This window comes from Mesoplodon mirus (assembly GCF_964341445.2).
Source record: "Mesoplodon mirus genome assembly, chromosome: 12".
Classification (NCBI taxonomy): domain Eukaryota; kingdom Metazoa; phylum Chordata; class Mammalia; order Artiodactyla; family Ziphiidae; genus Mesoplodon; species Mesoplodon mirus.
The window spans coordinates 45,048,991-45,075,296 of NC_138988.1; the positions used below are offsets into that span (position 1 = coordinate 45,048,991).

The 26,306-nt window shown below is 39.3% G+C and overlaps 1 protein-coding gene across 5 annotated transcripts in view; it reads right to left on the bottom strand.

Annotated features, from left to right (window-relative positions):
* The window catches only part of ULK4 (unc-51 like kinase 4), a 549,109-nt gene that overhangs the window by 216,603 nt on the left and 306,200 nt on the right, over positions 1-26,306 (bottom strand). For all 5 annotated transcript variants that reach the window (XM_082638146.1, XM_082638145.1, XM_082638142.1 and 2 more), the window contains one exon: positions 23,818-23,923. In XM_082638146.1, coding sequence (XP_082494272.1) covers positions 23,818-23,923 — 106 coding nt within the window. The remainder of the gene's footprint in view (positions 1-23,817; positions 23,924-26,306) is intronic.

Sequence of the window (26,306 nt, forward strand, 5' to 3'; positions counted from 1 at the left end):
CTCTCCATTGCCCAAACTCCTTGAGTCCTCACATAGCCCAGACACCAGTTCTCACCCATGGGATGTGAGCAAGAGGGACATGTGTTATTTCCAGCTGGGTTTCTTTGTGGACTGTGGTAAAAATACATATATAACATAAAATTTGCCACTTTAACCATACAATTCAGTGACATTTAATACATTAATAATGCTGTGTAACCTTTGCCACTATTTCCAGACCATTTTCACCATCCCAAACAAAATCTCTGTACCCATTAAACTCCCCATTTCCCCCTTCTCCCAGCCCATGGTAACCACTATTCTACTTTCTGTAGAATATAAGTAAAATCATACATTATTTGTCCTTTTGTGTCTGGCTTCTAATATTTCGCATAATGTGTTCAAGGTTCATGCATGTTGTAGCATGGATCAGAATTTTATTCCTTTTTATGGCTGAATAATATTCCACTGTACATATATACCACATTTGTTACCCATTCATCTGCTGATGGACATGTGGATTATTTCTACCTTTTGGCTACTATGAATAATGCTGCAATGAACATTCACATGGAAGTATTTGTTTGAGGCCTTGTTTCACTTCTTTTGGGCATATACCTAGGAGGGGAATTGCTAGATCACATGGTAACTCTATGTTTAACTTTTGAGGAATCACCATACTGTCTTCCACAGCAGTCATACCATTTTACATTGCCACCAGAAATGCATGAGGGTTCCAGTTTCTCTGTATCTCACCAACACTTGTTATTTTCCTTTTTAAAAAAAAAAATAGTTGTGATTCTAATAAGTTCAAAGAAATATCTCATTATAGTTTTGATTTGCATTTCCATAATGACAAATAATGTTGTGCATCTTTTCATGTGCTTATTTGGCTATTACTATTTTTTTTTGAGAAATATCGATACAAGTTCTTTGCCCCTTTTTCAATTAGGTTGTTTGATTTTTGTTGTTGTTGAGTTGTAGGAGTTCTTTATATATTCTGGAAATTAATTCCTTATCAGATAGATGATTTGCAAGTATTTTCATCTCTAGCTGGGGTTCTTGAGAACCAGGTTGTCTTCTCCACTATATTACTCTTCTGCCTGTTGGATGCAGTGGATTCAAAGACCCAGGAGAATGACAGATCCATGAAATGGAATGAGATGAAAGAAAGCAGCCCACTGACCAGGAAGGCCACAAATTCTACTATTATACAACTGATAAACTTCTTTTGTGTTAAGCTACTGAAATTTTGGTTCTTTTTTCCCACAAGCTAGCATTACCCAACTTAACAGTTGTCTGTACAAATGCTCACAGCCTAATTATATCATCTAAGAGTTAATTATCTCCATCTCCAAGATGTCCTCTCTATTAGTGCCTCTTAAATATGGTCTCAGGCCTTCCCTGATTAGCCTCTCCTTTTTTCAATTATCACAGACTAACATCATCATCATTTTATGGAGCCAGATTTATCTATAGTTCTGAAATTCCTTCATTCCTCTTTCTGTAAATGAGATATTTTCCATCCTAAGCTCTTAGGCACCCCTATTTCTTTGTAACTTCTTAAGAACTATAGCTCTGAGTACAAGCTTCCAGTTATAAGATGAATAAGTTCTAGGGATCTAATGTACAGCATGGTAATTATAGTTAATAATGCAGTATTATATACTTGAAAGCTGCTAAGACAGTAGTACTTAAATGTTCTTGCCACAAAAAAGAAATGGTAATTATGTGGCATAATATAATTTTGTAATATATGTGTATCAAATCAACACAGTGTATACCTTAAACATATACAACATTATATGTAAATTATATCTCAATAGAAAAGGAAGGAAGCAAGGGAGGGAGGGAGGGAGGGAGGGAAAGAGGAAGGAAGGAAGGAAGGGAGGAAGGGAGGGAGGGGGGAGGGAGGGAGGAAGGAAGGAAGGAAGGAAGGGAGGAAGGAAGGATCCCACAAATAAATATTAATTATAAAAAAGAACAACGGCCAGTCAGAATGGCCATCATTAAAAAGTCTACAAATAATAAATGCTAGAGTGTGTGTTGAGAAAAGGGAACCCTCCTACACTGTTGGTGGGAATGTAAACTGGTGCAGCCATTATGGAAAGCAATATGGAGATTCCTTAAAAAACTAAAAATAGAGTTACCATATAATCCAACAATCCCACTCCGGGGCATATATCCAGAGAAAACTCTAATTCGAAAAGAGGCACCCCAATGTTCATAGTAGCACTATTTACAATAGCCAAGACATGGAAGCAACCTAAATGTCCATTCACATATAAAATGGATAAAGAAGATGTGAGATATATATATATATATATATATATATATATATATATATATACACAAAAAAAAGAAATAGAATACTAGTCAGCCATAAAAAAGAATGAAATAATGCCATTTGACGCAACATGGATGGACCTAGAGATTATCATACTAAGTGAAGTAAGTCAGGCGAAAAAAGATAAATATACAATACCACTTATCTGTGGAATCTAAAATATGATACAAATGAACTAAATAAGTTCAAAACAGAAACAGACTCACAGATAAAGAAAACAAACTTATAGTTACCAATGGGGAAAGGGGTGGGGGGATAAATTAGGAGTTGGGATTGGAAGATGCAAGCTACTGTGTATAAAATAGATAAACAACAAGGTCCTACTGTATAAAACAGGGAACTATATTCAGTATCTTGTGAAAAAAACTATAATGGAAAAGAATATGAAAAAGTATATATATGTGTTATATATATATATATATATATATATATATATCTGTATAACAATCACTTTGCTGTATACCTGAAATTAACACAACATTTTAAATTAACTATACTTCAATTTTTTTAAAAAAAGGGCTCTGAGATCATATCTGTGAATTTTTCAATACACTGCATTGTAACCTACTTGGAGCAGTAAAGTTTAACTCATTTAAAATGCCTGATACGGTCTTAGAATCTAATATCTTATCTTGGGCTTCACTTTTCTCACTCTAATGATCTGCTTATATGGTCCCATGTGAGGACCACTCAGTTATTTTTAGTACTTATTTTTAAATACTTATGCTAAGTGTATTAATTATACATGACAAATCTACATATATGATCATTTAATCCTCAAAACTAACATATGAAATAGGTGCCATTATCCTAAAGAGATTAAGACCCAAAATATCTCACCAAATAAACTGTAGACTCAGGATTTAAACCCAGCTATTTCAATGACCATACCCTATTACTTTCTTCCATTCACATGCTAACTTCTCAAATTCTTCCCTAAATAATGGACTTACATCTTTCCTTTTTCTGGGAAGATAGCTTCAAACCTCTTTGAGTAGCTCTTTGAGATATATTTATAAGAGGTACAACTCATTGTATGCTATTTCCCGACATTATTATAGATTTGCACCTTCTATTATATGTCCCTCCTTCCTATTTTTAACATGTTTTTAATCTGACCTAGCCAAAGAGCTTGTTAAATGTCTTTTCTTTTATTAAAAAACTTTTTTGATAAGTTATAATATGGCTTTGATATCTCAGAGTATTTCAGATTAAGAAGCATAAGTGAGCACTGGTGACAAGACTCTTGGGAAGGGGAATAAAGACATTCCATCTCAATGAAACATTAAAGAAGGAAAAGTGGACAGTTCAATCTATTTAACACATAGTGCTCCATATTTCAAGATTAAGGTCAGACAAAATGAAGGAAGCAAAAATAGAATCACTGCTTCTAAGTCTGTAGCTCCCAAAAATTGCTCTGCAAAATCCAACATTATGTTCTCAATTTCTACCAGTGGTTTTTGTTGTGCTCCAAAGCAACAGGATCTGCCCCTTGGAGATTAGTCAGCTGGATTCCAAAAGTGAGGAACTGGGTAAGACCTGGGTAAGCAGCCCAAATTTTAACCATATTGGTGGCCTTAAAAGAACTCAGCTTCTACTGTCTTATGTATATCAGTTTCTGAATAAACATACATCGAGGGAATAAACATATGAAACACATCACTGCAGATGAGGTCTGAAGTCAGACAACACATATGGCATAGGGCATACTGCGGCTGAGACTGTGGAACGTGAGCCCTACTCTTATCCACTATCACTCACTCACTCACTCACTCGCTCAGTGCATATTTATTGAGCAACGACCATGCACCAGGAACTGTGCAGGGGATGCAACTGTGAATGGGACAGGCAGGTTCCTGTCTCCGTGAGGCTTTCATTCTAGCAGATGGCATGGTCATTAACCAATTAATTACATAATTCATATTTTAATTAAAATTGTAGTATGTGCAACAAAGGAGAATATGGGATATCAAAGAAGGCTTCCTGGAGAAAATGGTGTTTGAACTGAGCACTGAAGGAAGTAATAAGGTAAGAAGGATGGGGAATGGTACGTGGGATGGCATGGGGTGGAAAGCAACACAGTACCTGACAGAACCAGAGAAAAGGTGACTGTGACTACAGCACAGACAAAGGAGGGAAAAGTGGCTTGAAATGAAGTTGGTGAAATAAGAGCTATTGGTTATGTTAATGATTCCAGTCTTGCTCCTAAGAGCAGCAGAAAGCTAGCAGAGGGAGTAATATGATAAAATTTGCCCCCTAAAATGATCATTCTGGCTGTCACTACATGAAAAATACATCAGAGAGTTCTCATCTCCTTCTCCAAGATTCTTCTGTTCCAAGGTCAGTCCTCCACAAATCATGAAAAAAATGTCAACATCCTTAACCTTTGGGGAAATGCAAATCAAAACCACGTGCGATACCACTTCACACCATTGGGACAGCCATAATAAAAAAGGACACATAATAACAAGGGTTGGAAAGGGTGTGGAGAAATTGGAACCCCCCATAACACTGCTGGTAGAAATTTTAAATGGTGTAGCCACTTTGGAAAACAGTGTGGCAATTCCTCAAAAGATTAATAATAAAGTTACGCTATGACCCTGAAATTCAAGTCCTAGATATATGCCAAGAGAAATGAAAACATATGTCCCCACAAAAACTTGTTCATGAATATTCACAGCATTCACAATAACTGAATGATGGAAAAACCAGATGTCCATCAACTGATGAATAAATGAAATGTGGTATATCTATACAATGGAATATTATTCTGCAAGAAATGAAGTCCTGAGATATGCTACAATATGGATAAAACTTGAAAACATGATGCTAAGTGAAAGAAGCCAGTCACAGAAGACCACATATTATATAGTTCCATGTATATGAAATTTCTAGAACAGGTAAATAAATAAAAGCAGAATAGATAAATGGTTTCCTAGACAGAGGGGACTGGGGGGATGTGATGAATGACTGCTGACCAGCGTGGGGTTTCTTTCTAGGATGAAAAAATGTTCTAAAACTGATTGCACAACTCTGTGAATACACAAAAAAAAAACCCACTGAACTGTACCATTTAAATGGGTGAGTTGTAAGGTATGTCAATTAAATCTCAATAAAGCTGTTTTTAAACAGTGACTAAAAGGTAGAGGGAGTCCAGGAACAAGCGATTATCATTCACCCAAGTGCATCCTCCCCTTCCCCATTCTTATTCTTCCTTCTCTCACCTCTTCATCCCGTTGAATGGACTTTCAAAGGGATGCCCAGTAGTGACCCTGGAAACAAATCAATGGCCAACCAGGAGTCCAGGAGAAAGTACAGGGAAAAACCGTCAATACCACAGTCCTAAAATTGGCCCTCAATGCTCTCCTCCAGTCTTTCCTGATCTCCAAAATACTCAGGATTAGAGCTGAAAAGAAAACTGGGACCAAGTACGGGGTCCACTGGTCTGAAGTAGGCCAGAGACAGGAACACACCTGAGAGAGGAAGAGGGGCGAAGGCTGAAATAAAGAAGGCAAGGCAAACTCAGGTGAAAGGTGGGACTGAGAACATCACCAGAAAATATAACAGGGTCCAAATAAACATTTTGGGATTCTGAAACACTGCTTCTGTTCTCTGCTGTGATTTATTCCATACAACTGTCCAACTGGGGCATCTGTGCCAACTGAGCAAGTGAAAGATTCTTGAGAGACTCCCTCTGCCCCCCATCTCTTGTAGGTCTCATACAGGGCCTCAGTGAGACCCAAGTCCTACAGCATAGTTGGAGGGGAATTAAGACAGCATTGCCTATTCCTATAAACAAAATAGAATCTAAAACAAATTTTAGTTTCTTGATTAACTAACAAGAAAAAATGATCTTGATTCACCTGCTGTATGTCTCCTGCCTCTCTTCCCAATCCACTCTCTACCCTTCCCCACCCAGCGCTGGGTGCCACGCAGGGCCCAGGAAGCTGTCTTTCAGGACTGTGGCGCTTATGTGGGGAAAATATATACCTTGCTCAGCCTAATGAGGTATATATTGCTCACCTTTGTATAAAATTCACAATATTTGGCAGATATATTTCAAAGGTTTTGGCTTAAGTGTTTTGCATTTTTTAAAAATTTCATTAACAATGGAGTTTTACTTTTGTTCTATGTGGGTCTGGGAATGTGGATGTAAAATAAAAGTCACTTTTTTCCTATTACCAGAAACATTCAAAAGGGCCTTTAAAAATCAAGTCTTTAATTCATCTAGCAAGTCGTTATTATTTCCCAAGGATGGTACCAAATAGTGGTAATAATACAGCTGCTTTGTTGGGAGTCCTTTATTTATCAAGCACTTTACATATTGATACATTATCTCATTTAAATCTTACCAACCCTGCAAAGAAGATTTAAGCTCGATTTTATTGATGAGGAAACCAACTTCATGGTGCTACTGTAAGGACAGAATAGAATGATGGAATTTCAGAACTCCATAAATTTTCACTTTATGAAAGGAAAATTAAAATAATGTACTCCCTCAGAGAGCAGGACGTATAAATAACGATCAGACAGGAGACTGACCACAGCCCATAGACAGACATGCCCTTGAGAAGCACAGACTGGCAGATAGTCTAGTCTGGAGGTCACTTAATACTACTATACCCTGAAACCACTCTTCAAATTACTGCCTTCGCAGGTCAAGGTTTTTTATGATTTTCTGTTAGAGCTTAGGTCTAACTGTATACTTGAATTTATCAATGGAAATTTATAGACACAGACATTTACGTATAAAGAATTCATCTAACAGCCCACTTGTTAGGGAGGGTTTTGTTAACTACAGCATCTTTCCTGACAGGTTTCAGAAGTCTTTAAGACTTCATTTACCTGCATAGTATCTGAATGAGTCAAGTAATATTACAGCCACTTAACAAGTAGGAAGCCAAGTAAATGGGGAAAAGGGAAAAGTATCTGCTTCTTCTTTGATTCATTCAGTACAGTAAACTGTTGGTTCATATGAGTGGCAAGACAAGAAATGAAAAGATACACTTCATAGCAATAGAAACTGAAAGAGAACCTTGTATCTTACCTCGTGATTCAATTAAAGGAAAATAAATCTAGTTCAATGAAGGCTTTTCCAGATACCTAGTTTTATATCGTACCCACATGCAGCACTGAAAACTAATGCTGCAGTGTGTTCTTGTCCGAGAAGGAAGATATAACCTGAGATTTAAGTTGGGATCCTTGTTTTCCCCAAGTTTTATCACAAGCCTATCTTTATCCAAGTATTAGCTTAACAGAGAAGAGTTCTCAAAGCATCTTTAAGAGAAAAGAAAAGCCAACTTGGCATCCACCTTATACTATTCTTAAATGAAGTCTGGTAATATTACCTTACTGAATAATGTCATGTCAAATTCAAGAAATGCCCACTCTGTTCAGCTAAAGTTCAAGATTTTTGAGAGCATTCATATCTTATACATTTCTCCTATATTCATTTAAAATGAGAACAACTTCTAAAACTAAGAGCTGGATTATACCTACTCATCGCATAAGAATTTACTTCAGATTCAAAACTTCATGTAGACATGTTTAAATACTCCTTGAAGCTAATAGGGGCAGTTTGTTAATGCAAAGTTTTAGTGATATCAAGGTAGGGAGAAGTCAGAAAAGTTCAAGTACATGATGAAAATAACTGTTATTTAAACATACAAAAGTTTCTCAGGTGACAAGATTTTAAATTAGATTATTTGGGACTTCCCTGGCAGTCCAGTGGTTAAGACTTCGCCTTCCAATGCAGGGGGTGCAGGTTCGATCCCTGGTTGAGAAGCTAAGATCCCACATGCCTCGTGGCCAAAAAATCAAGACATAAAACAGGAGGAATATTATAACAAATTCAATAAAGACTTAAAAAAATAAATTAGATTATTTGTGCCTTTTCTTTTAACATTAAAATGTAACCATTTGGCTAAGTGAAAGACGCCAAACACAAAGGCTTCATATTATATGATTCCATTTATATGAAATGTCCAGAATAAGCAAATCCATAGAGATGGAAAGGAGTTAGTGGTTTCTGCGGGAACGAACGAATGGGAATGACTGCTAAGGAGTACACGGAATTGTCTGAAGACATGACAGTGTTCTAGAATTAGATAATGGAGATAGTCCCACAACCTTGTGACTACACTAAAAAAGCAGTGAATTGTGCACTTTAAAATGGTGAATTTTGTGGCATGTGAATTATACCTCAATGTTTAAACCTACACATTAAAAAAGTGAAATTTCACTAAATACAGAAGAGTAAAGTATTTTCTAGAACTATCTTGGAGGTAACATTAAAAAAAAAATCAATCCTTGGGACTTCCCTGGTGGTCCAGTGGATAAGAATCCACCTTCCAAGGCAGAGGATGCAGGTTCGATCCCTGGTCAGGGAACTAAGATCCCACATGCCACAGGGCAACTAAGCCTGTGTGCCACAACTACTGAGCCAGCGTGCTCTAGAGCCAGTGCGCCACAACTAGAGAGCCCGCGTGCCCCAACTACTGAGCCTGTGTGCTCTGGAGCCCGAGGACCACAACTAGAGAGCCCGCACACCTCAATGAAGAGCCCACATGCTGCAACGACGATCCTGCATGCCGCAACTAAGACCCGATGCAGCCAAATAAATAAATAAATAATTTTAAAAAAAAATCAATCCTTAAAATCAGTCCTAGCTCCCCCATCACAGAATCTTTAGGCATGGAGACCACAGGAACTGCTGATAGGTAGAACAGGGCATTCAGAAAGATGAGGGTGCAGGAAACTCACATGAAATGCTTGAGACCATTAAGGAAATTAAGCCATAGCAGTCAGGGAGTCACAGTCAGGGGCCCTTGTTTGGTGAAAGACTACCATGCTTATTTTGGTGACGGTTGACCATGGCCACTGAATACATTTAAGGATTGGGAAGACAACCCAGAACCAAGCAGAACTTTAGAAGAACCCAACTTCACTGGGGTCCACTGGAGTTACTCCAACTTAGGCAATTTGTTAATGTAAGAGTTTTCACAGCCTACCCTAGAGCTTAGCCCACAGACACGAGAGTCAAAATAACAGATTTTTGTTTTAATTCACTGAGTTATGGGACGGTTTGTAATCCAACAACAGCCAAATGAACTTGAAATAAACTCCATCTAGAATGAATAGGTATAATTGAATAAATCCCCTCAATAAAGGATGAAGTTGGGCTTCCCTGGTGGCGCAGTGGTTGAGAATCCGCCTGACGATGCAGGGGACATGGGTTCATGCCCTGGTCTGGGAAGATCCCACATGCCGCGGAGCGGCTAGGCCCGTGAGCCATGGCCGCTAAGCTTGCGTGTCCGGAGCCTGTGCTCCGCAACGGGAGAGGCCACAACAGTGAGAGGCCCGCGTACCGCAAAAAAAAAAAAAAAAAAAAAAAAAAAAGGATGAAGTAAAGTGAACACTGAAATCAAGGAACACCAAACATTGACAGATATGTTAACAAGTGATGATATAAATAGTTACACGGGGTAGTAAAGAAATACACATGCCTCTCATCAGTAGTTAGCTGAAAAAACTCAATAAAATGTTTCTGGCATCTTAAGTGTAAAATATTATAGGATACCAACTGTGATATTACTATAGTCTAAACTTTACTTGCATACTGGAAGGTATTTAATTCCTCCTATAAGTAACTAAAATAACAAATGTTATCTAAGGGACTTCCCTGCTGGTCCAGTGGTAAAGAATCTGTCTTCCAATGCAGGGGACAGGGGTTCGATCCCTGGTCGGGGAACTAAGATCCCACATGCTGTGGGGCAACTAATCCCATGTGCCACAACTACTGAGCCTGTGCACCTCAACTAGAGAGCCTGTGTGCCGCAAAGTACAGAGCCCACGCACCCTGGAGCCCATGCACCACAACCAGAGAAGAGAAAAAACAACCTGCACTCCACAACTAGAGAGAAGCCGTGTGCCACAATGAAAGATCCCACATGCCTCAATGAAGATCCTGTGTGCTGCAACTAAGACCCTATGCAGCGAGAGGGAGGGAGGAGGGAGGAGGGAGGGGGAGGGGAGAGGGAGAAGGAAGGAAACAAATGTTGTCTAAGTAGTCCCAACAGGGAAAACTAGAATCAACTAAGGTAAAAATCACAGGTAACTGACTGTGAACAATCAATTGAGATAACTCACTACCTTCGGACCAGCCATGTACCAAAATGTTCATTGCAGCTCTATTTACAATAGCCCAGAGATGGAAACAACCTAAGTGTCCATCATCGGATGAATGGATAAAGAAGATGTGGCACATATATACAATGTAATATTACTCAGCCATAAAAAGAAACGAAATTGAGCTATTTGTAATGAGGTGGATAGACCTACAGTCTGTCATACAAAGTGAAGTAAGTCAGAAAGAGAAAGACAAATACCGTAGGCTAACACATATATACAGAATTTAAGGAAAAAACAAATGTCATGAAGAACCTAGGGGTAAAACAGGAATAAAGACACAGACCTACTAGAGAATGGACTTGAGGATATGGGGAGGGGGAAGGGTAAGCTGTGACAAAGCGAGAGAGAGGCATGGACATATATACACTACCAAACGTAAGGTAGATAGCTAGTGGGAAGCAGCCACATAGCACAGGGAGATCAGCTTGGTGCTTTGTGACCGCCTGGAGGGGTGGGATAGGGAGGGTGGGAGGGAGGGAGACGCAAGAGGGAAGGGATATGGGAACAGATGTATAGGTATAACTGATTCACTTTGTTATAAAGCAGAAACTAATACACCATTGTGAAGCAATTATACTCCAATAAAGTTGTAAAAAAAAAAATCACAGGTAAGCCAGTTTTACTTCAAGGTAAAGAAACACTTTCTAACAATTAGAATTCTTCAAAGGATGGAGTGTGCTGCTCCTGCGGAAAAAGTGCTTTCTAATTCCAGACCCATTCACACAGCAATCCCTCAGGGTGACAGCAAACAAGAGTCCGGCTCTGTGTGGGAGCTGAGTCTATACAGCAAAGATTTTCCAACCTGGGTTATCATTAGCCTCACCTGGAACTGTCCTCAGTTCCACTGCTTCCCAAGCCACTGGTCTAATCTTCACAAGTCAATCAAGATAGAGGGGTAAGTAGGTAGTCAGTAATTACCAACCAATTTCCTAATCCTCAGTTCAAATTGAACTGCAGTCTAGCCATAAGTTTCCAAACAGCTTTTGACAAAAATGACTCTGTAGTCCCTGAAGGCACCAGCCAGTTCTGCTGGCTTTTCCTCCTGTCTTGCCTAGAGTTTCCTCTGCTGCGGCCACACTGGCCTCCCCACTGTTCCTCTGACCTGCCAGGCAGGCTCCCACCCAGGATTCACACCTACTGTTCTCTCTGCCCACCTTCCCTCAGGTTTATCTGTATGGCTGTTTCTTCACTTCCTTCCAGCTTTTACTTAACAAGCATATTCACAGTGAGGCCTTCCTTGGCTCCCCAAGGTTGGATGTCGACCTCACTCCCATCCAGACACCTCATACCCCCTTTTTCTTTTTTTTACTCCTTCAGTATTTATCATCGTGTAACATCTAACTTTATCTAATGTAAACTTCTTGTTCATTTTTTTGGTTTGTTGTCTATTTTTTTTCCACCAGAATGTCTGCTCCATGAAGGCAGAGATCTTGCCAGTTTTGTTCATTGCCATATTCCTTACACCGAGAACAATGCCTGGCACACAAATACTTGTTGAAAGACTGGATGATCTAGATCAGGGTGGAAAATCATCTGTTTTGTAAATAAATTTTTACTGAAACACAGTCATGTTCATCCCTTTATGTATTTATTGTCTATGGCTGTTTTTCTGCTACAAGAGCAGAACTGAGTAGTTGCAACAGATTATGGCCGACAAAGGCTAAAATATGTAATACCCTGGCTCTTTACAGGGTAGTTTGCCAACCCCAAGTGCGCCAGTCATGGTGTCATGTAAAGCTCTGGTTCTATATAGGTAACTATACTAGACTAAAGATGGTCACGGATTCATTGCAGCTCTTGTCATCAAAGACAGAGCCTCTTTCCCTATCCCTAGACCCAGGCTGGCTTAGTGATTTCCTTCAGTCAATAGCATGTGATGGAAGTGACAGAAGATTCCCGAGCCCAGGCCACAAGGGCCCTTGCAGCTTCCACTCAGACTCTTCTTGAATGCTGCCACCACGGGAAAAAGCCTGAGGGCACCTCCTTGAGGGTGAGCATCCCCCCAGCCACACAAGGCTACACACACACACACACACACGCGCGCGCGCCCAGCTGACTGACATCAGCAGAGCCCAGCCTGTGCTGCCAACCCACGGAAGAGTAAGCAAATAAACGACTATTATTTTAAGTCACTTAGCTTTAAGGGGTGGTTTATTATCTAACAAAGGCTAATTGACTCAGTAAGATGTATTTATCATGATTTTTAGACTAAGCCCTTAGGGCAAATATTCCACTTCTTCTTCACAAATCCTCATACTACTGTGAAAGCAGTGGCCTCTTTTTGAATATATTCATTTAAATGTAATTTTCGGTTACTTCTTAAGTTGAATCATAGTTTAATAACTAAATTTTACCAGTATGTTGATGTGAAAATTTCAGAGTAGTTTTGGGAGAGTCTGAGTTAGTTACTGTACAAGAGGGGTTGGCAAACCATGGCCAGTGGGCTGGCCACCTAATTTTTTAAAGAAAATTTATGGACACAAGGTCATAACCACTCATGTACGCATTCTCTGTGGCTGCTTTCCTGCTATACTGGCAGTACTGAGCAGTAGTGACAAAGATCATATGGTCCTACAAGCCTAAAATACTTACTATCTCGTCTTTTACAGGAAAGTTTGCCAACTCCTGCTCTGCGACATCATTTTGAATGTTATTCTTAAATATAAAGGAATCTAAGAGAGCTATCAAGTACACCTTCAAAGCCCAAACAGCTCTCAGAGTGATTTTCTGGTCTCTTGAGGAAACACCGATTTAGGCAGTTTTATAATAAACCTAGCAAGAAATGAGTGTTTTGATTTCTGACACACCATAAACCAACGGGGACAAACAATTTCCTTAAATGCTCCTTTGGAGGTGCTACAGTTTTTTGGCTACTGCAGTGTGTCATGTACATCCATTATGCTGACAGCTCTGCTGGTAAAACTTATCAAAAGGGCATTGCACAGGAATGAGCCAGCAGCCAATTTTAAAATGTTAATAACTCTAACACTTTTTTCAAATATAAACAAAAGGTCTTTGTTTTTTAATTCTTTCCCTAAATGTTTCATTTAAAAATGAAAATGTTGGGCTTCCCTGGTGGCGCAGTGGTTGGGAGTCTGCCTGCCGATGCAGGGGGCGTGGGTTCGTGCCCCGGTCCGGGGGGATCCCACGTGCCGCGGAGCGGCTGGGCCCGTGAGCCATGGCCGCTGGGCCTGCGCGTCCGGAGCCTGTGCTCCGCGGCGGGGGAGGCCACAGCAGTGAGAGGCCCGCGTGCCCCCCCCAAAAAAAAAAAAAAAAAAATGAAAATGTTTAAGCAAAAAACCTGAATTATACAATGCAGCTGCATACTGGTGATGTGTCAATGACTCTACTTCTCAGAGTTTGCATACTTTGTGGGATGCCTACCAGGTGGCAGATGCTGTACGGAGGTCCTCACATATATGACCTACCACACCTCAGTGAGTCTAAGATGCCAGTGATCAGAAGGAACAGTATTATTTTATGTACCACTAAGAACGAAAAGAGGCTACCAGTTACATGGCACATGCTTTATCACTTAGAACTTCGTCTTACACTCAATGCAAGTGTCTGAGACTCATTTTGATATGGATTTTCTCATATATTGCCTTTATAATACATAAAAAAGGAAATCTAAGTAAAATTAATTGGTTGAGTTTTTCTAAAAAATTCTTCCCATTTGGAGGCTGACTCCTCTCATTTGTCAACTCGGAATCATCAATGTCCGTGTTGCTCCATAAGCTTTGTTCCATGAGAACATGGATGCAAGAGAGCACTACAAAGCATCTCTCCTGAGGTCTCTGGGTTCACTTCCAGGGCACTCACACCCAGTCCACAAGGTTTAACACACACATGTCAGCAGCAAAAACTATGTCAGGACTGCCATGTGGATAGCAATGGTCGATGTACTTATTTCAGAGATATTAAAATGTGAGGGGCAAAAAAAGGTATGCCTTAGAATTCATTCTACCACTAGGTGTTAATGTGTGGTCTGAGGATGAAACTCAGTTTGACACTGGCCTAATACAGCACCGTAATGAAGCACTTCAAGGCAGGAATAATCATTTCTACTTCATCTGCAGTACAGCTCACTTACATTGGGGTGATTTTTTAAGGTATTAATGTTACAAGTTAACTATGTTTGGAATAGTGTATTTAATTCTGTATGACAGGTAATGAATATATAAACCAATGATTGGGCCAGAATTGATCCAAAATAAAAATTAACAAGAAGACTTCATTGAAGCCAACCACATACATTCAAGCCCATACAGTGGCAGATCATTAGTAACTCTTCATGTGGCCCTGCTCCACTGAATCTTAATACACTCTGGGTTGGCAAACACCCAACAGCTCTTTTACCCAACTTTGGAAAAATCAGCCCACACATTTAGTAGCCAAAGAGTCTGGAAAGCAGCAGAGTATAACGGAAAGTCAGACCTGGTGTTAACTCTGGAGAATGAAATCAGACTTTCTGCAGCCACAAGGGCCTCGCCTCTCCTCCCCGCTAACCTCCCCTAGCAAGGGCCAGGAAGGAGATCCCAACCTCGGTGTACTCCTGGAATCCCACTACCCTTCCTCACCCCACCACACTTGCAGCCTGACCACCCTTCTAAGCCTTAAGACCACCTGGACTCATCATGCCCTCTGTCCCTATTCACGCTGTCACAAGAAGCTCAGGACTCCCAGTCACGCACAAATAGTATAAACAGCAAGAGGATTCGTGCATCTCCTTTCAGAGGCCACATCCCATCCCTGCCCAACCTCTGAACCCCTTCCACTGTGACATTTGGAGCTCACAGTCACTTATCAGCTAAATCCCTCAAATCACCCACTTCTCGTCTATATGTACCTTTTATCTTCCTACTCTACCTGAAACCTGCCCCTTTTAGAGCCTTGTCTCCTCAGCAGGACCTTCAAGTGAGGGATACTTCTTTGTCCACTCTGTCCGCATTTAACACGGGGCCTTAGTGGTGTCGCCTTGTACCCCATTGCTGCTTCTAGACCAGATGCTGGCAAACTTTTTCTTAAAAGGCCCTAAGGAAAATATTTTAGTCTTTGTCTCAACTACTCAACGCTGCTATTATATGACAAAGCCAGCCATGGACAACATGCAAATGAATGGACATATCTATATTTCAACAAAAATTTATTTGTAAAAGTAAGCAGCCAGCTGGCAGGCTATAATGTACTGAATCTCAGATCAAAAGTCTGTCCCACCTACTTCCCCTCCTCCAACCGCCATCATCCTCAGACCACTAGATCACCCCTGCCGCCTTATTCTCTGAGCTCAACGTTACACTAACACTACTCTTGCCATAATTATTTTTGTGATGTCCACTCCACTCCACAAAACACGGCAAGGGGCTAGATATTATGAGAACTGAAGCTTATCCAGTTGGGGAGTGGGGATAGGCTGTAAGAAGAAAAAAACTACAAATGTAAAGTGTCCTTGCGTAAATGAGGGCCCTTGACACTTAAGCTTCATGTTAAATCCGCCTGTGCTTCTTCCGGTGCTCCAAATCTAACAGTCCTCTGAACACAAAATTTCAGTAGATGCCTTCCATCATCATAGACAGTCCTTCCATGCCTGACCTCTCAATTCCCTAAGATTCTGTCTTCTAAGATTTTTTCCTTTATCCTGCCTCTGCCATGCAATCCCATGCTTTCATGGGCTAGTAGCTGCAACCTCTGGAATCTCAGTTTCAGGCATCTGACTCCGCATCCACTCTCTCAGCTGGCCAATAGGGCTACTAAGAATCTTACAGGCATTATTCCACAGTATCCTGGTTCTCAGCCCAACTTAGAGAGGAGAATGTTTTGAAGGATTCATGGGTAGGCATTTTGTTTAATGGAATGAACTTCAATAAGATTTACAGGAAACTAACAAAGTTTTTGCTAGAATTATAACATCAGAAGAACCACCAGCTTGGATTAAAAAGGACAGGGATAATTCATTTTCAGAATGAAAAGAGGTATTGAGGCCTCCTAACTTCTATGCACAGGAATCAGGCTGAAAAACCTACTAAGCTATAAATACGGGTCATTCTTATGGAAAAGGAACAATGATTCAGATGTTTTAATAGTTTAAACAATTTTAATAGTTTGCCTTTCTAGAAATTTCATCTAAGTTACCTAATTTACTGGGATATAGTTAGTTTATAGTATTCCCTTATAATCCTTCTTATTTCTATAAGGTCAGTAGTAATGACCTACCTATCTGCAAATTAGCTGATTCTTTCTTCTGCCATTTCATATCTACTGTTAAGAACCTCTAGTGAATTATTCATCTCAATTATTATACTTTTCAACTTCAGAATTTCCATTTGGTTCTTTTTTATAATGTTATCTCTTTATTGATATTCTCAACTTGTGCAGACATCATTTTCACGCTTTCCCTTTAAATCTTTAGACGTGGTTTCTTATAGTTCTTTGCATGTATTGATAACAGCTGATTTAAAATCTTTGTCTAGTTAATCCAACATATGGATCTCCTCTGAAATAGTTTTATTGACTGCATTTTTCCTGTATGTGGGCCATACCTTCCTATTTTTTATTTTTTTTTTATTATTTTTTTTATTTTTTTTCTTTTTGCTGTATGCGGGCCTCTCACTGTTGTGGCCTCTCCCGTTGCGGAGCACAGGCTCCGGATGCGCAGGCCCAGTGGCCATGGCTCACGGGCCCAGCCGCTCCGCGGCATATGGGATCCTCCCAGACCGGGGCACGAACCCGTATCCCCTGCATCGGCAGGCGGACTCTCAACCACTGCGCCACCAGGGAGGCCCTATTTTTTATTTTTTGGGGCACACTTTGTAATTGTTGATTAAAACTGGATATCTTAGATCATACAATGTGTAAACTTTGGAAATCAGACCCCACGCACACACACACCAACGGTTTTCAGTTACTGCTGTTTTGTTGTAGTTAGTTCAGTGACTTTCCTGTGCTAATTCTTTAAGTCTGTATTACCTGTAGTGTCAAGCCACAGAAGTCTGTGTCATTTAGCTCAGCACCCAACTAAAGACTGGCCAGAGATTTCCTTAAATGCCTTGAATCGGTAAGTCTTCCACCTTTGCCAAGGGGCTGTGTGTGTGTGTTGGAGAATGCCTTCAACATTTAGGCACTTTACAGCTCCAGCCAGAGAGCCTTCTTCTCTTCTTATAGAGACTCATCAGTTTTTCCTAAATAAACATTCCTTACATTGTTGCAAGCCTTTAGTAATTTGGTAATTTCCAGAGTTCACAAAGTTTACTACCAAACTTTTTTTTCCAGTGTTTTTTTTACTTTTATGGCAAGATAGGTTTATGGGGGTCATCAATGTACCCATTCTGGAAGCCTGCCTAGTAAGTTTTCTTTTGAAGAATTTCAGAGAAGAGGAAAAAAAGATATTTTTTTCTAGTTAAGCCCTGCCTTGTATATTTTATTTCTTTCTGCAGATCTGAGTTTCAGTTTTCATCTGGTATCACTTCCCTTTATCTTGAAAAGTTAATTTAACATTTACCATTAGGCAGAAAATTCCCATTCCTTTCATTTATCTGATATGTCCATATTTCACCTTCATTTTTAAAGGATATTTTCAAAAATCCAGGTTGGCACCTTTTATTATGTCAACACTCAAGGTATTTTTCTGCTCTTCTGGCCTCTACTGTTTCTGACAAGAGATCAGCCATCATTTGTATTGCTGACCTCCTTTATGTGTCATTTTTCTCTGAACACTTTCAAAATTTTTATCTTCAGTTTTCAGAAGTTAGGATATTATGTGCTTAAGTAATTTGTTTTTCAATCTTGCTAAGGTTTTCTTAGCTTCTTGGATCTATAAGCAAATATTTTCACTGAATGTGGGAATATTTTGGCCATTATTTATTTAAATTCTTTTTCTGCCCCATTATCCCTCTTCTGTTTATGGGATTCCAATTACACATATATTAGAATGCTTGATTATTGTCCCACAGGTCACTGACGTTCTTTCATTTTTTAAAAATCTTTCTCTTTGTTCTTCAGATGGGAAAACTTTACTAATCTTACAAGTTTAGTTACTGTTTCTTCTGCAGTTTTTAATCTGCTAAACTCCAGGGAAGTTTTCATTTCAGATATTATACTTTTTGGTTCTAGACTTCTACTTGGCTCTAGTTTTTCATAGATTCCATTTCTCTGATGAAATTCCCTACCTCTTTTCTCTTTGGCCTTGGATATATTTATAATAGTTGTTTAAAAGCCTGATCTACCATTTCACAATATATACACCTACCAAATCATCACATTGTATACCTTAAACTTACACATTGTTGTAGTTCGGCTGCATCTTTAAAAAGCTGGAAAAAACTCTATCCAAAAAAAAAAAAAAGTGCAACACATGAAAACTGGTACAGATTCCTTGTTTTGAGTTTCTCAGAATTTGGGATGATTTTAGCAAGTACAAGAATGCCAAGACCACATGAAATCACCTTGAATAATACAGTGAGAGCATTATTCTCCTTTCAAATCTCCTGATTGTCAAGAAAGCATCAGTTGGATACTAGGGTTATCTTACCTCTCTATTATTTGCTAATAAAAATTTTTAACAGATAGGAAAAAAGTGCCTGATTTGGTAATTCCAACATCTGGGTGATCTTGGGCTTTGTTTGAACTGACATTTTATTATTATTATTATTATCATCATCATCATCATCATCATCATTATATCATCATCATGGGCCACATTTTCTAGCTTCTTTTTCATGTATATTAAGTTTTGGTTGTATGCTTGTCACTGTGAATAATGTGTTGTAGATAGTGTGGGTTACACTATCGTCTCTTAAGTGGTATTTTTTTCTAGCAAGCAGTTAAATTCCTCGTGAATCTTTTGACCCTGAGGGATTAGTTTTATTCTTTGTTAGGAAAGGTCTATAGTGGTTTAATCCTTAGTCCTAGGACATGGTCGAAACTCTATGGCAGGTCTAGAGTAGCTTTTAGTTTCAGGCTGGTGTAACTTTACTTAGGTGCATAGCAAGGTTTCTCCACTGGCTAGGATGGAACTCCTACATCTCCTATCACTGCATAATTTCTGCTATCTCAATTCAGTTCAAAAGAGAGAAAAGGAGAGAAAACTTCCTTTAAGAAAAAAAAAAAAGAAGCAACATAGCAATGACACCAAAATCTAGCAAAAAACAGTATTTTTTAAAAAGAAAGAAACAGGAAACGAAACTACAGACCAATCCCACTTATGAGTAGCAATGGAAAATCCTGAATAAAAGATTAACAAAGAATTTAAGTAGCACAATTAAAGAATATTATATCACAATTAAGTGTGGTTACTGACTCAAATGCTAGGATGATTTAGTATTAGGTAATCTATTAAATATAATCTGTTACATGAATAGATCCAAGGAAAAAGCACTTGCTCATTTCCAGAGATGCCAAGAAAGCATTTGACAAAAGTCATTATTTATTCTTGATTACAAAAGATAAAATTTAAATAGATAGGTACTTCTTAAACAGAACAAAAGATTTTGAGGTAATACCAAGGTATCCTCTGTCTCATTCTCTTTGAATCTTACAGTTGGACAAGAGAGAAAAAGTAGAACTATAAAAGTTGAAAAGAGGGGCTTCCCTGGTGGCGCAGTGGTTGAGAGTCCGCCTGCCGATGCAGGGGACGCGGGTTCGTGCCCCGGTCCAGGAGGATCCCGCGTGCCGCGGAGCGGCTGGGCCCGTGAGCCATGGCTGCTGGGCCTGCGCTCCGCAGCGGGAGAGGCCACGGCGGTGAGAGGCCCGTGTACCGCAAAAAAAAAAAAAAAAAAAAAAAAAAGTTGAAAAGAAAAGACGGTTACTAATGGTTATTATTATATAACCAGAAAGTAAACAGAATCATTTAGAAACCATTACTATGGAAAGTAATAAGAGAATTAACCTAGGAACAAAGTTAATAAATAGAAATCAAAAACACACACTAAAAAAAAATAATTGAAAGCTATATTGGCAGAAAATTCCTTATTTCTAATAGCAAGCAAAAAAGGATGGGAAGAAACCTGGGAAGAGATAAACAACAAGAAATGCAAATGGCCTATATAAGGAAAACTATAAAGAAACAAAGTCAAACAAATGGGAAAACATAACATACTCTTAGGTCCGAGGACAACCAATCTCATGTGACTTGATGGAAGTACAAATTGGCATGTTACTTACAACACCCTGTCAATATCTATGGAAATTACAGATGCATATACCCCTTGATCCAGCTATTCTAACTCCAGGAATTTACCCTATAGATAGTCCTGCTCCCGTGTGAAGGTATGCATGCATAAGGTTATTCATTGCAGAACTATCTGTAATAGCAAAAGATTGGAGATTACCCATACCCATTAGAGTACTGGTCTATTCTGACATACTCATAAAACAGAATAGGATGCTGCTGTATAAAAGAATAAATATTTCTATGCACTAACATCCCTCAACTGTTGGCAATATTTATTACTGCTGGGAATGCATATTTTTCTTAGGGGAGGAAAAAAATACTGCCAACATTTAAATATAATGACCACATAGAAACAAAACTCTAAATTCTTGGGGGAAAAAATCAGAACAGGGACTTAATGATCTTAACCACTGATTGATCTCATTCAAGTCTTATTTTCATGAACATTCAAATGAAAGATTTTATTAATATAAAAGTAGTAAACATTATGTTTAAAATGCAACAATATTCCCAACTTGATCTATAGAATCAATGCAATCCCAATCAAAGTCCAAGCAAGTTATTTTATTAGTATCAACAAACTGATTGTAAAGATTATATGAAAAGGCGAAGACCCAGAACAGCCAACACAATATTGAGGAGAAGAACAAAGTTGAAGGACTGATGCTACCCGACTTCAAGACTTACTATAAAGCTACAGACATCAAAGACAGTGTGGTACTGGTGAAAGAATAAGCAAATAGATTAATGGAACAGAACAGACATCCCAGAAACAGACTCACATAAATACAGTTAAAAGATCTTTGGCAAAAGAGTAAAGGCAATACTATGGAGCAAAGACAGTCCCTTCAACAAACGGTGCTGGAACTAGACAGCAACATACACATACACACACACACACACACACACAAAACCTACCTTATACCTTTCACAAAAATTAACTCAAAATGGATCAGACCTAATTGTAAAAAATTCAAAACTATAAAACTCTTAGAGGATAACATAACAAGATGACATTGGGTATAGTGATGACTTTTGAGATACAACACCACAGACAAAATCCATAAAAGAAATAACTGATAAGCTGGACTTAATTAAAATTGAAAACTTCTGTTCTGCAGAAGACAATACCGAGAGAATCAGAAGACAAGCCACAAAACTGGGTGAAAATATTTGCAAAAGACAGATCTGATAAAGGACACTTGTTCAAAATACACAAAGAATTCCTGAAACCCAACAGTAAGAAAACAAATAACCCAATTAAAAATTACGTTAAAGATCTTAGCAGAGATCACCAGAGAAGATATACAGATGGAAAACAAGAATATGAGAAAATGCTCCACATCATATGCCATCAGGGAAAGGCAAATTAAAACAATGAGCTACCACTACACACCTATCAGAATGTCCAAAATCCAGAATACTGACAACACAAACTGCTGGCAAGGATGCTGAGGAACAGGAACTCTCATTCACTGTGGGATTGCAAAATGGTACAGCCACTTTGGAAGACAATTTAGCAGTTCCTTACAAAATTAAACAGTTAGTGTATGATTAGCAATTGCACTTCTTGGTATCTACCTAAAGGAGTTCAAAACTTAAATCCACATGGACCTAGAGTCTGTCATATAGAGTGAAGTAAGTCAGAAAGAGAAAAACAAATACCATATGCTAACACGTATATATGGAATCTAAGGAAAAAAAAAAAAAGGTCATGAAGAACCTAGGGGTAAGACGGGAATAAAGACACAGACCTACTAGAGCATGGACTTGAGGATATAGGGAGGGGGAGGGGTAAACTGTGACGAGGTGAGAGAGTGGCATGGACATATCTACACTACCAAGCGTAAAATAGACAGCTAGTGGGAAGCAGCCGCATAGCACAGGGAGATCAGCTCGGTGCTTTGTGACCACCTAGAGGAGTGGGATAGGGATGGTGGGAGGGAGGGAGACGCAGGAGGGAAGAGATACGGGAACATGTGTATATGTATAACTGATGCACTTTGTTATAAAGGAGAAACTAACACACCATTGTAAAGCAATTATACTCCAATAAAGATGTGAAAAACAACAACAACAAAAAAGCTGCACACAGATATTTACAGCAGCTTTATTCAGAACTGCCAAAACCTGGAAGCAACCAAGATGTCCTTTGTTAAGTGAATGGATTAATAAACTGTGGTACATCCAGACAACGGAGAATTATTCAGTGCTAAAAAGAAATGAGCTATCAAACCATGAAAAGACATGGAGAAACCTTAAATAAACATTAGTAAGTGAAAGAAGCCAATGTGAAAAGACTACCTACTGTGTGATTCTAACTTTATGACATTCTGGAAAAGGCAACACTAGGGAGACAATAAAAAGATCAGAGTTTGCGGAAGGCAGGGGTGTGAATAGGCAGAGCACAGAGGATTTTTAGGGCAATGAAAGCAAAGACACCAGATAACACTGTGATGATGGATATATGTCATACATGTGTCCAAACACATAGAATGTACAACACCAAGAGTGAACCCTTTTGTAAACTCAGGACTTTGGGTGACTAGGATGTCAATGTTGGTCTATCTTTAGTAAAGAACATACCACTTTGGTGAGTGATGTTGACAATGGCATAGGCTATGCATGGGTGGGGGGCAGGGGTTTTATGGGAAATCTCTGTACCTCCCTCTCAGTTTGGTTTTAAACCTAAAACTACTCTAAAAAAAAATGAAGTCCTTAGAAAATTTTTCATTTTAATATTACAGATATGCATAAAGTGTAAAGTAAAGCCACCCTCAACTCATCCAGTCTCATTTTCCAAGGTGCTTTTGACCATATATGCTTTCATTTTGATAGGCACAAATAAGTCTGAATACTCTGCTTACACTCTACTTCTTGGTTTCTCATCTGTAAGGAGTTTGTATTGATTTTGTGCCATGAAGGAGAATGAATTAACTCAGAGAATCTACCACAATCTAACGACACTTTCCATTTTTGCTGGTAATGTCATCATTATTTGTACACCTTTAAACATCTACTTTGATTGATGAACTTTAAATAGTACTTCTTGACTCTCTACTATGTAAAATGAGGAAACTTACAAATAGGCAAAATTCAACAAAATCAAAGATGAAGTCTAAGAAGCATTTACCTTGTTCATAAAGCAGCTTCATATTCAAATCTTTGCAGGTGACCAGATTGTTGAGCAATGCAACCACACTTTGCATGGTGTTACCCAGAATGTTCGCCTGATGTTCCTGCAACAGATCACAATTCCATCGTAACAGTACAGAAATAGCATTACATCGTAATAAAGACAAATGATTAAACGACCTCCATCCCTTCATTCTTTTACAAGGTTGCATGATTATCTTTTTCCACTTGGGTGAAGCAGACCCCTCTGTGGTAAGGCCCCATCAGTGAGTTAGGTGAGCAGGAGGCAGTATGAATCGCTCAGCACCAGCACTGCTTCACGCAGCTCCCTGCCCATGCACTGAGGGACGACCACAAAGCCCTCTGTGCTTTCAAAGGGCACCAAAGGAGTCAGAGAGATCAGAAATCAAGTACTTGGAACTTAGGAAACCACACCTGAAAGTGATTTTGAGATCACAGAAGAAAAACTTCTTAAAGAAATATTTCTGCAGTTTGGAGAGTAAACTGCTATTCTCCTTCTTTAGTCTTACACATTGCTGGTTATGTTGGATATGACTTATTGCATCACTGCTTCAGTGTAATAAACTACACTTGGGATCTGAAAAAGTGAATTTTGCTTTCCCTAACACTTTCCATCATACAGCAGGGAGTAACTTTGGCCTTCATTTCTCATTGTAAAGACACAAAAGACAACTTCTTTGTAACTTTTAAGGGATATTAAAAATAACTTGGGGCTTCCCTGGTGGCGCAGTGGTTGAGAATCCACCTGCCAATGCAGGGGACATGGGTTCGAGCCCTGGTCCGGGAAGATCCCACAGGCTGCGGAGCAACTAAGTCTGCGCACCACAACTACTGAGCCTGCGCTCTAGAGCCCGTGAGCCACAACTATTGAGCCCGCATCCCGCAACTACTGAAGCCCCCATGCCTAGAGCCCAAGCTCCGCAATGAGAGAAGTCACAGAAATGAGAAGCCCGTGCACCTCAACGAAGAGTAGCTCCCGCTCGCCACAACTAGAGAGAGCCCACGCACAGTAATGAAGACCCAACACAGCCAAAAATAAATAAATAAAATAAATTTAAAAATATAACTTGCTTTAGTTTTGTTTCCTATTCACTCTCCTGAATTTTTAAAAAATTAAACAACTAGCACTGATTGTGATTAAAACTATAAAATTTCAAATAGTATAAAAATAAAGTCTTTAAGCTCCAGGACTAGGGGAGGCAAGCCAGCTGCACAGAGTATAGAAAGAACGGAGGCACTCGCTCTCAGGACTGTGCCAATGCAAGCACTTGCTGGAAGTGAGTGCTTCTAGGTGGCTAGCTTGTCCCACACTAGCCTTGGCCCTGCCCCTTGGTCACTCTGTTAATAACGAGTCCTATCCTAAAGAGTTATGGGTGTATCAATTTAGTAGACTCCATCCAGACCCTTTCCTATTCATTTTCTCCCTTTCTCTCTCTCTCTCTCACACACACACAGAATACATGGTTTGCTCTGTTATCTAAACGTAAGTTATATCATATTTATTCATTCACTCAACAAATAACTCATGAAGAGCTATTATGTACCAGGCACTGTTCTAGGCACCTGAGAGAACAAAACAAAGTTCCCTGTCCTCACGGAAACAGACAACAAACAACAGGCACAGGGAATTCCCTAGTGGTCAAGTGGTTAAGACTCTGCACTCCCAAAGCAGGGGGCCCAGGTTCAATCTCTGGTCAGGGAACTAGATCCCGCATGCCCCAACTACAGATTCCGCATGCCACATATAAGACCCGGAGCAGCCAAATAAATAAATAAATAAATACTAAAAAAAAAACCCACAAAACAGGCACAGTAAGCAAGTAAACTGGACTATGTGTTAGAAGATAACAAGTGCTATGGTAGAAAAAGGAAAGAGCAGAGCAGGAAAGGAGGGTTGGGAGTTCAGCAGTGAGGCTGTCCATCACCTTAAAATGTGTGGTCAGGGTGGGACTCATTGAGAAGGTGTCATTTGAGTGGAAATTTTATTTTACTTTTTAAATGCTGAAGCCTCTTAGAATTCTTTGGACTAACTTAGTTTTAATAAAATTTTCTTTTGAAATAATTTTAGATTTACACGGAAGAGTTGCAAAGACAGTGTAGAGAGTTTCCATATACCCTTCACCCAGATGTCCCCTATGTTAACAGCATACCCAACCAAGGTACACTGATCAAAACTCAGAACTGGGACTTCCCTGGTGGTCCAGTGGTAAAGAATCTGCCTTGCATTTTTCACAGACCTATAACAAAAATTTTCACAATCTGTATGGAAACACAAAAGACCCCGAATAGCCAAAGCAACCTTGAGAAAGAAAAACGGAGCTGGAGGAATCAGGCTCCTGGACTTCAGACTATACTACAAAGCTATGGTAATCAAGACAGTATGATACTGGCACAAAACCAGACATATAGATCAATGGAACAGGACAGAAAGCCCAGAGATAAACCCACGCACATATGGTCATCTTA